The sequence below is a fragment of the Elephantulus edwardii genome, unplaced genomic scaffold (assembly GCF_000299155.1).
Source record: "Elephantulus edwardii isolate Elephantulus edwardi_28Jun2011 unplaced genomic scaffold, EleEdw1.0 scaffold00082, whole genome shotgun sequence".
In the NCBI taxonomy this organism is placed as follows: Eukaryota; Metazoa; Chordata; class Mammalia; order Macroscelidea; family Macroscelididae; genus Elephantulus; species Elephantulus edwardii.
In genome coordinates this window covers 9,634,716-9,648,340 of record NW_006399832.1, presented here as the reverse complement: position 1 = coordinate 9,648,340, position 13,625 = coordinate 9,634,716, and the positions used below count along the sequence as shown (strand labels likewise).

General features: G+C 37.7%; 1 protein-coding gene across 1 annotated transcript in view; it reads right to left on the bottom strand.

Annotated features, from left to right (window-relative positions):
- The window catches only part of ATP6AP1L (ATPase, H+ transporting, lysosomal accessory protein 1-like), a 73,239-nt gene that overhangs the window by 15,837 nt on the left and 43,777 nt on the right, over positions 1-13,625 (bottom strand). The window contains 1 exon segment of the mRNA XM_006903801.1: positions 3,185-3,235. Coding sequence (XP_006903863.1) covers positions 3,185-3,235 — 51 coding nt within the window.

The following is a 13,625-nucleotide window of genomic DNA, read 5'->3' as shown; positions in this document are numbered from 1 at the left end:
AAATACATAATTGTATAATTGTAGAATGAGAATAAGAACCCAAAGGAGGTGGGGGGGGGGGAAATTGAGGGAAGAGAATGGGAGGCAGAGTGCAGGGTGCATTAATCATAGGGGTACACAATTTGATGGGTGGAGAGAGGGGACTGTGAAGGAAATGGAAATATCCAGTGTGAAAAACAATGTATATGAACTTTGTAAATAAATCAGTATAAAATATTTTTTTAGTGAACCAATGGTAATGAAAAAGAAAGTTCAACTTGCACAAAAGGCATTGGCAAAAATGTGAAGCCCTAGGAATTGATGTGATACCAGTTGAAGTGCTTCAAAAAATAGGTCAACCTGGATGTGCTCACTAGCCTATACCAAGAAAATTGGAAGACAGATACTTGGTAAATTGACTGAAAAAGATCCACATTTGTTCCCATTCACAAAAAATAGATTCAACACAATACAGTAGTTATCAAACAATATCATTAATATCAAATGAAAGTGAAATACTATTGAAGATTATTTAAAAACAGCTGGAATGACACTTTTAAAAAAATTTATTATTTTGTGTGTGTGTACCATCAAATCGGATCTGACTGGTACAGGAGGAGATTGTCCCTCCTTTTCCAGCAGAGCATCCGGTGGATTTGAACTGTGTGCCTTTGGGATTGCAGAGCAGCTTCTTGCCACTAGGCCATGGAATAACACATTTTTTAAATGTGTCAGAAATTGAAGTTGGATTTAGGTGAGACTGAGAAATGAGGAACATCTCTGTTGATATCAAATGAATCTTGACTGAAAGCAAAGAATAGCAGAAAGATGTTTACTTATGTTTTCTTGAATATTCAAAGGCATTTGACTGTGTGAGTCATAGCAAATGATGGCTAACACTGAGAAGAATGATAACCTCAGAATACTTATTTGTACTTATGTGATACATTGACTAAAAAACAGTTATCCAAACAGAAAAAGGGAACACTGCACGATTTAAAATCAAGAAAGGTGTACATCTGGCTTGAGTCCTTTCTTCATATCTTTTTGATCTGTATGCTAAGCAAATAGCTCCAGAAGCTGGACTATATGAAGAAGAATGTGGCATCAGAATTGGAGGAAGACTCATCAACAGAATGCATTTTTCAAAAGACACAACCTTGCTTGAAGAATGTAAAGCAGATTCAAAGCACCGCTGCAGAAGATCAAAGCTTATAGCTGTCAATAAAGATTACATCTCAAAATCAAGAAAACAAAAATCTTCACCACTGGAATAATGAGCAACAAATGATAGAGAAAAGATTGAAGTTGTCAATGATTTCATTTTCTTTGGCTCTACAATCAACATCCTTGGTTACAGCAATCAAGTAATCAAAAGATGTGTTACACTGGGAAATTCTACTGTTAAGAATCTCGCTAAAGGACTAAAAAGCAGGGATATCAGTTTAAAGACTAAGGTGCACCTGGTCCCAGCCATGTTATTTTCCTTTGTTTCCTAAGCATCTGTAAGTTGGATAATGAATAAAGATGACAGAGGGAAAAATAGATGCCTTGGAATTATGGTGTTGGCAAAGAATATGGAATATCCATGGACTGCCAAAAGAAAAAACAGATCTCTCTTTCCAGGAAGTTTATCCAGGGTGCTCCTTGGAGGCAAGTGTAGTGAAACATCCTCTCATATACATTTAGATGTTCTTGATAAGAGTAGGAATCCCAGAACACTTAATTGTACTCATGGGAAACCTATACTTGGACCAGGAAGCAGTCATCAGAACAAAACAAGGAAATACTGCATGGTTCAAAATCAGAGAAGGTGTATATCAAGGATGCATCCTATCTCCTTACTTTTTCAATCTAAATAAAGAACAAATAATTTGCAGGGGCTGGACTTTATGAGGAGTATTGTGGCATCAGGATGGGAAAAAGAGTCATCAACAACCTGTGCTGTGCAGATGGCACAATCTTGTTTGCTGAAAGTGAGGAGGACTTGAAGCATTTGCTACAGAAGATTAAAGACTGCAATCTTCATTATGGATTGAAGCTCAACATCAAGAAAACAAAGCTTCTCACAACTGGGTCATTTGGCAGCATCATGATAAATGGAGAAGGATTGAGACTGTTCACAGTTTCAGCTTACTTGGTTCTATAATCAACACTCTTAAAACCAGCAGTCAGGAAATCAAAAGACAAATTGTATTGGGAAAATCTGCTGTCAAGGACCTCTCAAGGGTACTGAAGAGTAGCAATATCAGTCTAGAAATTAAGATGCACTTAATTCATGCCACGATCTTCACAATTACTTGCTATGCATCCTAAAAACTGGAAAATGACTAAGGATGACAGAAGACAAATCGATGCCTTTGAGCTGTGGTCCTGGAGAAAATTATTGAACATACCCTTGACTGCCAAAAGAACAAACAGTTATGTCCTAGAAAGGGTGAAACCAATCTGCTCCTTGGAGGCAAAAATTTTGAAGCTCACATAATTTGGGCTTGTTGCTAGAAGAGACTAATCCTTGGAGAAGGACATCATGCTTGGAAAAGCGGAGGGACAGTGCAGGAGAGGAAGACTTTGGATAAGATTAATTGACACAGTAACTGGAGTAATAGGGATAGGTGTGCCACAGACAGTGAGATTGGTTTAGGATAGGACAGTGTTCAGAGCGTATCGTGTCATTAAGAGTTTCAGGGGACGACCGCACAGAACAACAACAGGAAGGACTAGTCCTTAGAAAAAGATATCAGAGTGGGAAAAGTTGAGGGTTAGAGAAAGGGTGAAAGACACTCAAATAGATTGACACAATGACTACCACAATAGGCTTGCGCATGTCAGAGATCATGAAAGATGGTCCAAGACAAGGCATGGTTCCAATCTATTGTGTATAGTATTGCTTCGGGTTATAGACGAATGGATGGCACATAATAACAGCATTTGGGATAGTGATCACAGAGGACCAAATAGCTATGGGTTTGGCAATAACCAGAAAGAACTACTCTCTGAATCTTAGTAACACTCTTCATTGTAATTCCATTGATAGGGCATTTCATGTCACAATGTTTGGCACAGAGCTGGACCATAAGGCATGTGTATTGAACAAGGACATGATATAAAGTTAGTCTTAAGTGTTGGATCCATGGTGCTTCAAGGTAGCATACCTGCTGGAAATAAAATAATTTTACCCATATTTTAAGTCTTAAAAACATACCTGACATCAAGAACTTTGAGATTTCCACCACCATCAAACTTCAAATACAGCCTAAAAAAAAAAAAAAAAAGATACCGCAATCTATCAAAATAGGAATGACCTTAACTGATAGTATGCACAAATATGAACTTGAAATGACACATAAACCTAAATGTAATACCTAAAACTTCAAGTTTTGTAGAAAAAACCTACAAGAAGGTAATTGGAATCCTGAGATGAAAATGATTTTTTTAATAAAACACAAAAGCATTGATTCATAAAAGAAAAGATAACTAGGATATTGTTAAAATAAAAGCATTTCATTTTCAAAAGACACTTAAAAAACCAACCAGCCACCAATTGAGTGAAAGTATTAGCACAGTATTATATAAAAACTATTTGTGTCCAGAATATGTAAATATTAAAAACTCAACAATAAGAAGACAACTGAGTAAAAATATTGGCAAAAAGGCAAAAAGGCACACAAAGGAAAATATACAAATAGCCAATTATTACTTTTTTAAATTGTTCAGCATCATTACTCTTCAAAGAAATGAAAATAAAATCACAATAAGATTCATACCTTTAGAATGGTCAAAATTTACATGAAAACAAAATAAAATCTCCTTGCTGTTAAGCTTTACTATCCATATTTATTCACACAACCCTGAAACTGAACACAGATTACTTGAAACAGACATAGATTAATTAATACTCAGAGCAATAATCATATTGCTTCCCCTTATTTTTCCCTCTGAGCTATCTGATGTAGGCTTGAGATAGGTCATCCTAAATATACTGGGATTTTTTAATACAAAGAACCCCAAAATATGAATCTAGGAATTTATATAGGAAAAATAAGGGATATCTGTCCCCCTCAGCTTTTAAGAGAGTGAGAGATTTGCTCCTTTAACTTGAATAAAGTCTTCTTGGCCTCAAACACCTCAAACTCATGAGCATTGAGTTGAATTGGATCATAGCTGACCCCCAGGTGGGGTTTGGGAAACTGTAAATAACATGGGAAGAGATAGCTCATCTTTATCTCTGAAAGCCTCTGGTAGATTTAGACAAAGAGAGAGAGGCACCGCTTTTGGGTTAGCTGCACAACTGCCTGTGGGCTGTGCCAGGAAATAAAAGGATCCAGAGTCCCTGAGCTAAAATGAAAGTAAAGAGAAAAAACGCAAACCCCTTGCCAACAAGTGGTGGATTGATTATAACTTTATAAAACAGAGTAGAACAGCCCTGTCAGTTCTTAGTCTTTCTCTGCGATCCTATCCATAGTATACATAGTGTAATAATAGTAAACACCACCAGTGGGAAGACAAAACAAGTTCCACTCAGTTCACAGCTGCTAGGATATTTTCATGGTGCTGGGTATTTATACCCTTTGAAATGTACATATGCCTCTGAGAAGGTAAACCTCATGCTGATTTCCAAAGACTATCTTTTAAATCCAGTCAAATTTGTTCAGAAAGTACCAATCATGCAAAAACATAAAAATATTGTTTTCTGCAATCATATGGCACAATTTCATGTCCTCTGAGGACATGCAGTGTTTGCATGATGCTGGTGAGATGTTGTTGTTGCTTTTGTTGTTGTATATTTTTGTTGTTGAGTTGGAACTGACTCATGGCTGACTCTCTGGTGGATTTCCAGGGGCTGTAAATTGTACTACTAGCAGCTTGTTCATCTTTCTCCCACAGAGCAGCTGGTGGATTTGAACAGCATGCCCTTGTGTTGGCATTGCAACACTTTTCCACTAACACAACAGAGTTCCTTGGTAAGAAAACAGGTAGGCCATTCTAGGAAATAATTTGTTAATTTCTTAAAAAGTTGAAAAGACTATACAATTTAATCTTTTCTTTCCTATGCATTTATCCAGAAGAAATGATATTATATGCCCACACAAGACTTGTACATGAATATTCATAACAGTTTATTTAAAATAAACAATAACAGAGCTCTGATGGCCTAGTGGTAAGAAGCTACACTGCAATCCCAAAGGCAGAGCATTTGAATCCACCAGAGGCTCTGTGGGAGAAGAACGGGCATTCTCTTCCCATGGGTTATCTGCTTTTGAAAATCTGCTGGAGTTATGGGTCTGTTCCCATTCAATGATACACAATAACAATAGTTTAAAAGTAAAGGGGGAAAATTTCTATCAACAAGTAGGTGGATTAATAAATTGCAGCATAAAAATGAAATACAGCACAGCTCAGTAGTATTCATTGCAATTACCTTTTTTCAACATCATGAAAGGCAACAATACATACTGACCTCAACTGATGAATACACAGCAACCAAATCAACTACATCTGTAGAAAAAGACAATGAAGGAATATCAACACTCAGGACAAGGCTATTTCTAGCCTTGGAAATAGACCATGAATTACTTTTTTGCAAGTTCAAGATTATGCTGAAGAAAATTAAAACAAGTCCATGAAAGTCAAAGTACAACCTTGGATACATTCCAGCTGAATATAAAGATCATTCAAGTATAACTTTGATATATTTAACCAAGGACCAGTGGAGTCATGAATGATATTAAATACATCATACTGGGGAGGGGGCGGAGAGATCACTAGAAAGACAGAAAACACAGACAAAAAGTACATCAAAAGTGGGATAATTAAACATTGTCATCAATTATATTATCAATGCTATTCAAAGTATCAAGCACACCGGGTGCTTGAACAGCCAGCCAGAAACACTTGTCCAAGACAATGGCCAAGAATAAAAGAGAGGGAAGAAGCCCAAAAATATGTTTTCCATAGCAAGCCAAAAAAATAAAAATAAAAAAATATTTAAAGGCTAAAACAAAGCCAAGCCAGTTGCTACAAATCTTAAGAAGTTAAATACTGTGAATGATGAAAAAGTAAAAAAAAGTAAATAAAGCCTTTATAGATATATAAAAAGAACTTGCACACTTCTCAAAAGGCCTTCCCCTTGAATCTCTGCACAAATAGTCAGTTCCCCAATAGCAACATAAAAAGACTAGTGAACACTGATGAGATCACACAGTTAATATCTCTATTATAATAACCATGATGATGCTGCATCAAGCCTTCAAACCTCACCCCAAAAAAGACCAATAATTCCATTGTTTAGAATATACCCCCAAAAAATGAGAACTGAGGCTCAAACAGAAACTTGTACTCAAATGTTCATAGCACGGCGGGAGCCCCGGGGAGAGTTCTCTTTTCTTTGTGAAGGGCAGGGCGCCCTGGAATGGGTTCGCCCCAAGAGAGGGGCCCGCGCCTTTTTTAAAAAAATTTTATAAAAAAAAAATGTTCATAGCAGTGTTATTCACCATAGCAAGAACATGGAAACATCTCAGATGTCCAACCACAAAGGAATGGATTGAGAAGTTGCGGTACATTCACACAATGGAATACTACTTAGGATGCAGGAGCAATGATTTTATAAATTACTACCTAACTTGGAAGAGACTGGAAAACATTATGCTGAGTGAACTAACTTAATTCCACAAGGACAAATACTGTATAAAAACATTATTGTAGAATGAGTATGAGGATCCAAGAGGGCAGGATGGTGGAAGCAGAGGGGGTGAGGATGGGAAGAGGAGTGGGGTGTTAAACATAGGGTTGCACACCTGGATGATGTGGGGAAGGAAATGGAAAAGACCTTTTGTGAAAATCAATGTATTCAAACTTTTTAAATAAATCAGTATAAAATTTAAAAATAACCCCCCAAAATTTAAAAATACCAATAATATTAATGCCATACAAAACTTTATTTTTTTTAAAAAACCAACAAAATATCAAAGATATGAAAAACCAGTATGTTCTGTAAACCTTCACTCAAAGAAAATCAATTTAAAGAAAAAAAAATCAAGTCTCTTTTTTTAAAAAATTATAAGAAAGAAAAAAGATCCAAAATAAATGCTAGACTTGGAAACTTGAAGACAGAATAGCTAAAGTGAATTTAAGAAAAGTTGAAGTAAGGAGGCGAACGGAAAATTTTAAAGGGCTACTCAAGAGAGTAGGGTGGTCTGGTGGCTTACTGGTAAGGAATTGCGCTGCCAGTGCAGAGGTCCATGGCTCAAATCTACCAGCTGTTCCCCAGGAGAAAGATGACAATCTCCTCCCATGAGATTTACTGCCTCTGAAAAGCCACTGGAGGATCAGCTTTGGGTCATTTCAAACTCAACGGTATACGATAACAATAAAAATTAGAAAACAAATTTCATAATGAAATCTGCCAAGACCTATTGTTAAAAATCAAAATACAAGATCACACTCAGCATTTCTCTAACCAAAAGAAAAATAAAATTCAGAGATACAATATTAAAAGATTCCATGGGCAAAATGCTGAATGACATCAAAACAAGGTGGAAAACAGAATTACTGTCCCCAAAATAATTTCATTCACATTCAGCCATTTCAGCAAATAGCATATGATCAAGAGCCAGTGGAACTGGAGGAAGAAGGCCAAGCTTCATTGGAGATGTTTGAAAAGGAGGAAAAGCTTTCAGGAATTGATAGAATATCAACTGACATGTTTCAGCAAACAAACGCAGCACTAGAGTTATTCCTTCATTCATGCCAAGAAATCTAGAAGACAGGTTGGCCAACTGTTTGCAAGAAATCTATATTCATGCTCGTTGCAAAGAAAGATGATCCAAATGTGAAAACTATCAAACAATCAATCACATGTAATTAAAATCTTTCCGAAGATAATCCAAAAAAGCCTGAAGCAGTACATCCACAGAGACTGATCAGAAATTCAAGCTGGATTCAGAAATGAGGGAGATCATTGCTGGTGTCAGGTAGATCTTGACTGAAAGTAGAAAATACTAGAAAGATGTTTACTTGTGATTTATTTGCTATAAAAAGGTATTCAAAGGTATTTGGCTGTGTAGATGATAATAAATCACAGATAATATTGAAAGGCATGGGAATTCCAGAATACTTAAACATGTTCATGAAGAACCTGTATGTAGACCAAGAGGTAGTCATTTAAACAAACAAGAGACTATTTCAAGGTTTAAAATCAAGAAAGACCATATTCTTTTGCCATGCATATTCAATCTATAAATGGAGCAAAGAATCCAAGGAAAACTATATGAAGGAAAACAGAGGAACTATATGAAGAAAAATGTGATATCAGAATTGGACGAAGACTCATTAACAACTTCTCTGCAACTCATTATATATATATCAATTTCTCTGCAACTCATAATATATATATGATACAATCTTGTTTGTTGAAAGAGAAGAGGACTTGAAGCACTTACTGAAACGTTCAAAGACTAAAAAGTTCAAAGTCTTCAGTACTGACCTACTGTCAAAGACCTTTAAAGTGCTAAAGAGTTGTTGTTGTCATTGTTGTTATGTGCTGTTGAGTCACCTGCTACTGGTAGCAGCCCTATGCACAATAGGTCTGAACACTAGCCTATATGAGAGGATGTCAATTTAAAAACTGTAGTGCATCTGATCCAAGCCATAGTCTTTGCAAAAACTTCATACACATCTGAAAGTTGGACAATGAATAAGGAAGACTGGAGGAGAATCAATGCCTTGGAATTGTGGTGTTGTAGAAGAGTACTGAATATCCAATGGATTGCCAGAAGAATAAACATGTCTGACTTGGAGGAAATGCAACCAGAGTGCTTCTTGGATGGCAAGGATGGTGAAACATCAAATTACATACTTTGGTTATGCTATTAGGTAGGCTCGGTGCTTGGAAAAAGACATCAGACTGAAAAAGGTGGATGGTCAAGGAGTTGTTGTTAGTGCCACTGAGTCAAGTAACGACTCATAGCAACCCTATGAACAAAAGATCTAAACCCTGTACTATACTGTGCCATTCTCGTACTTCCTGACAAACAAGAGCCCACTGCAGTAGTCACTGTGTCAATCTACCTGGTCAAGGACATTTCTCTCCTTGGCCAACCCTCCACCCTTCCAAGCATCATGTAGGTCTCCAAGGAATAACCCCTCCTAACAACATGCCTGAAGTATGTGAGGTGAAGCCTCATCATTCTTGCTTCCAACAAGCACTCTGGCTGCACCCTCTCCAAGACATATCTGTTTGTTCTTTTGGCTGTCCATCGGATGTTCAGTGCTCTTCTCCAACACCACAGCTCAAAGGCATAAATTCTTCTGTCATCCTTAATTATTGTCCAGCTCTCAGATGACATCATTACTCCTCAATGATTTGGAGAGGTCTCCAACTGCAGATTATCCCAGTGCAGTGTGTCTCCTTATTTCCTAGCTGCTGGTAATTAATTGTGGATATAAGCAAAATGAAGGTGTTGACAGTTTCAATCTCCTCTCCATCCATCATGGTGCTGCCAGTGGTAAGAATCTTTGTTTTCTTGACATTGAAATGCAACCCATACCAAAGGCTGCATTCCTTGATTTTCTGCAACAAGTGTTTCAAGTCCTCCTCACTTTCAGTAAGTAAGGTTGTGTCATCTGTAGCAATGAACTTGAGTATATCAGAGATGATGAAGATGGAGCAGGATCGGATGTGTTGTTAATAGGATTGCTATGAGTAAGACTCATCTTGGCACCTAACAACCACAACAATATATAGGTGGAAAAAAAAACTTCACATTTGGAGCAATAAACAATACCATAATAAAAAGAAGAAAAAAATCAAGTTGTGGAGGATTTAATTTCACTTAGATCCACAACCATCATTCATGGAAGCAGCAGTCATGAAATCAAATGATGGTTCTCTAAGGAAGTAAAACCAATGATGCTTGTAGAGACCAGAAAGTCTCAAGTCGTTGGGCCAGATGTCAAGCTAGAGATATTTCTGAATCACATAGATTCAGGGTTGATATACTTAAGATCAATGGAGCAAACTGTTGAGTGCTGGCTTCTGAGACTGAAAGTAATGACAAGGTTTTCCCTCAAGTCCAAAGAACCACTGGTCAAATGGTAATGTGCCAAATGTGAAAACTAATTGTATGACAGTGAGTTTGAGTTTAAGTTTGAGCATGAGCTCACAGACTTTGGAAGAAGCACTCAATCACAAATATTTGAGAAGAAAGCACAGTCATTAACGCAAATCTTCAAAAGGATGCTTCCCTAACAGTATTTTTAGTTTGTTAGAGATGACAGAAAATGTTTTCAAGAAAGAAGCACTTACTGTGTTTGTTGTTGTTCTTATGTGCTGTTGAGTCAAAACCAATTTATAGCTGACCCTCTAGTGAATTTTCAGAGGCAGTAAATAACATGGAAAGATATTGCCTATTCTTCTGAGCAGCAACTGGTGGACTGAAATTGCATGCCTTTGGGATGGCAGCTCTACTCAATGCCACGAAGCAATTTACAAACATGACTGGTAATTTATTCTAACAGTAATTTCCAGAGTTCATCTAGAATATCTGAACAGCTTGGTTACTTACAAATAGGCTCAACAGATAATAAACTAAACCTTAAAAGAAAACCACCTGAATCCATGAAATTCCTGTTACTATCCCTTAACAGCCTTCATGTTTCTGAACTTCGAAGAGCTTTTCTTCTGAAGTCCTGATCTTAATGAAGCTTAGCAACATGCTGTGTTTCAGAGTAAAGAATGTGCAGTCTAATTTCAACAAAATTAATTTAATAAGGATTCACTGAGGAAATTTTAGATTCCAGGTGCTATACCATAAAGGGCAAACAGAAGAAATACAATCTAGAGTGAGAGTTGTTAAAAAACTGAATCTCCTTCTACTCTTTCAAATTCACTACTCTTCCACATTCAAAACGGATTCTGAATTATTCAGACTATAAGTGCCTAAATTTAAAATATACACAGATGCTGGGATTATGCTCTATTTGTAGGGCTTTCATTATTTAGAAACACTTCCGTAGCAAGTCTTTCTGCCAACAACTTGTCTCTCCGCAAATATTTTGTTACCAAGAACTAAAATATGGTCCTCTTTTTTAGATCCTTACTTTTGACCTTACATGGATTTGTTTTTGTTCTTTTCTTGGATTTGTTCTTTCAACAGCTCTCATTCTGGTCTTTGAGAACTTAAGATTTTCTTGCCAACACAGCAAAGGCATCTCACTAAATCTATGCATGCAGAGAAATCAATGACAAAAGTATCACTCACGGCCTTTGAGCACGTGTCCCTGGAAGTTCCTCTATACCCTCTCTGGGTAAGATCACAGGATGACCTTTCACCTCAGGGCACATGGGACATCATGACACCAAGGCTCACACCTGAGTAGAACTCTAGGACAATGATCAGAAAGACAAAAATTCAAGTCCCCTCTTTCCACAAATATTTGTATTATGAAAGTCAAAGTTTATGTAGTATGGAGTAAGTGCTCGCACAATATTTTAGGTAGGGCTACTTCCTTAATATGGATTGCACCTCAACATCAAGAAAACACAGATTCTCACCACCAGGCCAATCAATATGCAGCATCACGAAAAATGGAGAAAAGATTGAGGTTGTTAACAATTTCAGCTTGTTTGGATCTCTAATCAACTCCCTTGGCATTAGCAGTCAGAAAATAAAAAAATGAGTTGCATTGTGAAAATCTCCTGTCAAGGACCTCTCCAGAGTGCTAAAGAGCAACAATGTCAGTCTATAGACTAAGATGTACATGATCCAGGCGTTGATCTTCTCAATTACTATGCATCTGAGAGCTAGACAATGACTAATTATGACAGAAAAAAGTGATGCCTTGAGTTGTGGTGCTGCAGAAGAGTCCTGAATTGCCAAGAGAATAAACATGTCTGTCCTGGAGAGGGTGAAACCAGATTGTTCCTTGAGGCCATAGATTTTGAAGCTCCATCTCACATTCTTTGGGCAGGTTGCCAGGAGGAACTAGTCCTGGGAGAAGAACATCATGCTTGAAAGGATAGACAGTCAATGAAGGTGAGGAAGATTGGATGGAAAAGATTGATATGGTTACTGTGGCAATGGCAACAGATGTGTCACAGATGGTGAGATTGATGGAAGACATGTCAAGATTCAGAACCATTGTTTATAGGGTGTTATGAGTCATAGTTGATTTGATGGCACATAAAAACAACAACGAACAACATTATTACTAGGTTTAGGAGCTACTATCATTAGTAGAGGAAGTTCTGGTGCCTTAGTAATAAGAAGTTGTACTGTCAACCCAAAGGTATGTGATTCAAATCTACCAGTTACTCATCTGGAAAAGGATGGACAATCTCCTCCCTTCTGTCTCTGAAAATCCACTGGAGGCTCAGCTATGAGGGAGTTCTGACTCAAAAGCAAATAACTACAACAATCTTGACAGAAGTAGAATGCTAATCTTTCTCCTGTGGTGTGAGTGGTAATCATGGCACCACCAGGGATCCTTTCAACCTTGAAAAGTCAAAAGCCTTATGCTGATATTTGATTATCATAACCCTAAGGACAGGCTCTTTGAAAGGAGCAGGTGCAATGTAGAGAAGAATGAATCTAACTTATACCCACTTCATAAAAAGAAACTGTCCTACCAGTAATATTCTTGTTGTTATGTGCCGTTGAGTTCCCTATGACCTATAGTGACCCTCTATACAGCAGCTTTGAATCCCGCCCTGTCCTGAGCCAGTCTCACTGACTCTGACACACCTACCCCCATTACCCCAATTACTGTATCAATCCATTTCATCCATGGTTTTCCTCTCCTGTGCTGTTCCTCCAACCTTCTAAGCATGCTGCCCTTCTTTAAGGATCTGTCTCTCCTGGCCATAATGACAAAGTATGTCCAAAGTAGTCCTTGGAGAAAATCCTAGCTTCCATAGCAGCAAATAGATAGCTGCTTGGTGAGACACAACACCTCACATATTCCTGCACCTTTTTCTATCCATCACTTGAGTTCAATATTCATTTTTTACTCACAGACTTTACTCAGAGTGTGGTACTGAGAGTGAGATTTGTTAGGAAAATAAGTTGAGGAATGAAGGAAGAAAAGAATATCACCCAATGTGAATCCAGGTTTTAGCTCAGTAGTCTTAAGGCATAATTCCTCCATTAGTCCAGGCTCCAGTTTCAGTTCAGCAGTGAGCTTTTCCTTCCATCATCCCACAAGAACAGAAAAACCTTTGTGGCCTTTATCTCCTGGCTTCTATGGTTGTACCTTGCCACAGTTTCTCCACAGCAATGCTACAGTCTCTCTACCACTATTACCAGGGTCTTGCCACTAGAGTCTTTCTCTCACCAGGGTGTCACTCTGGTCTCTCTCAGCAGGTTCTTGCTCAAGTCTCCCTCAAGATTTGCTGGTCAGTGTAGGAAGTACTCTATTTCTCTTATCCTAGTCGTACAGCTGTTGATTATTTGAAAGGACCTGTATTTGCAGTTAAGGTATCTGAAGACCAGTGGGGGGTTGGGGGCTAACATAATGGCTAGGAAAAAAACCACAACATTTTAACTAATATAATTAGCGAAGACCAGATGAGTTGTGGGAGGATGTTAAATGTATCATCCAGGAAGAGTGCAAACGGTCATTACAAAGACAGAAGAGGAAGAAAAGAC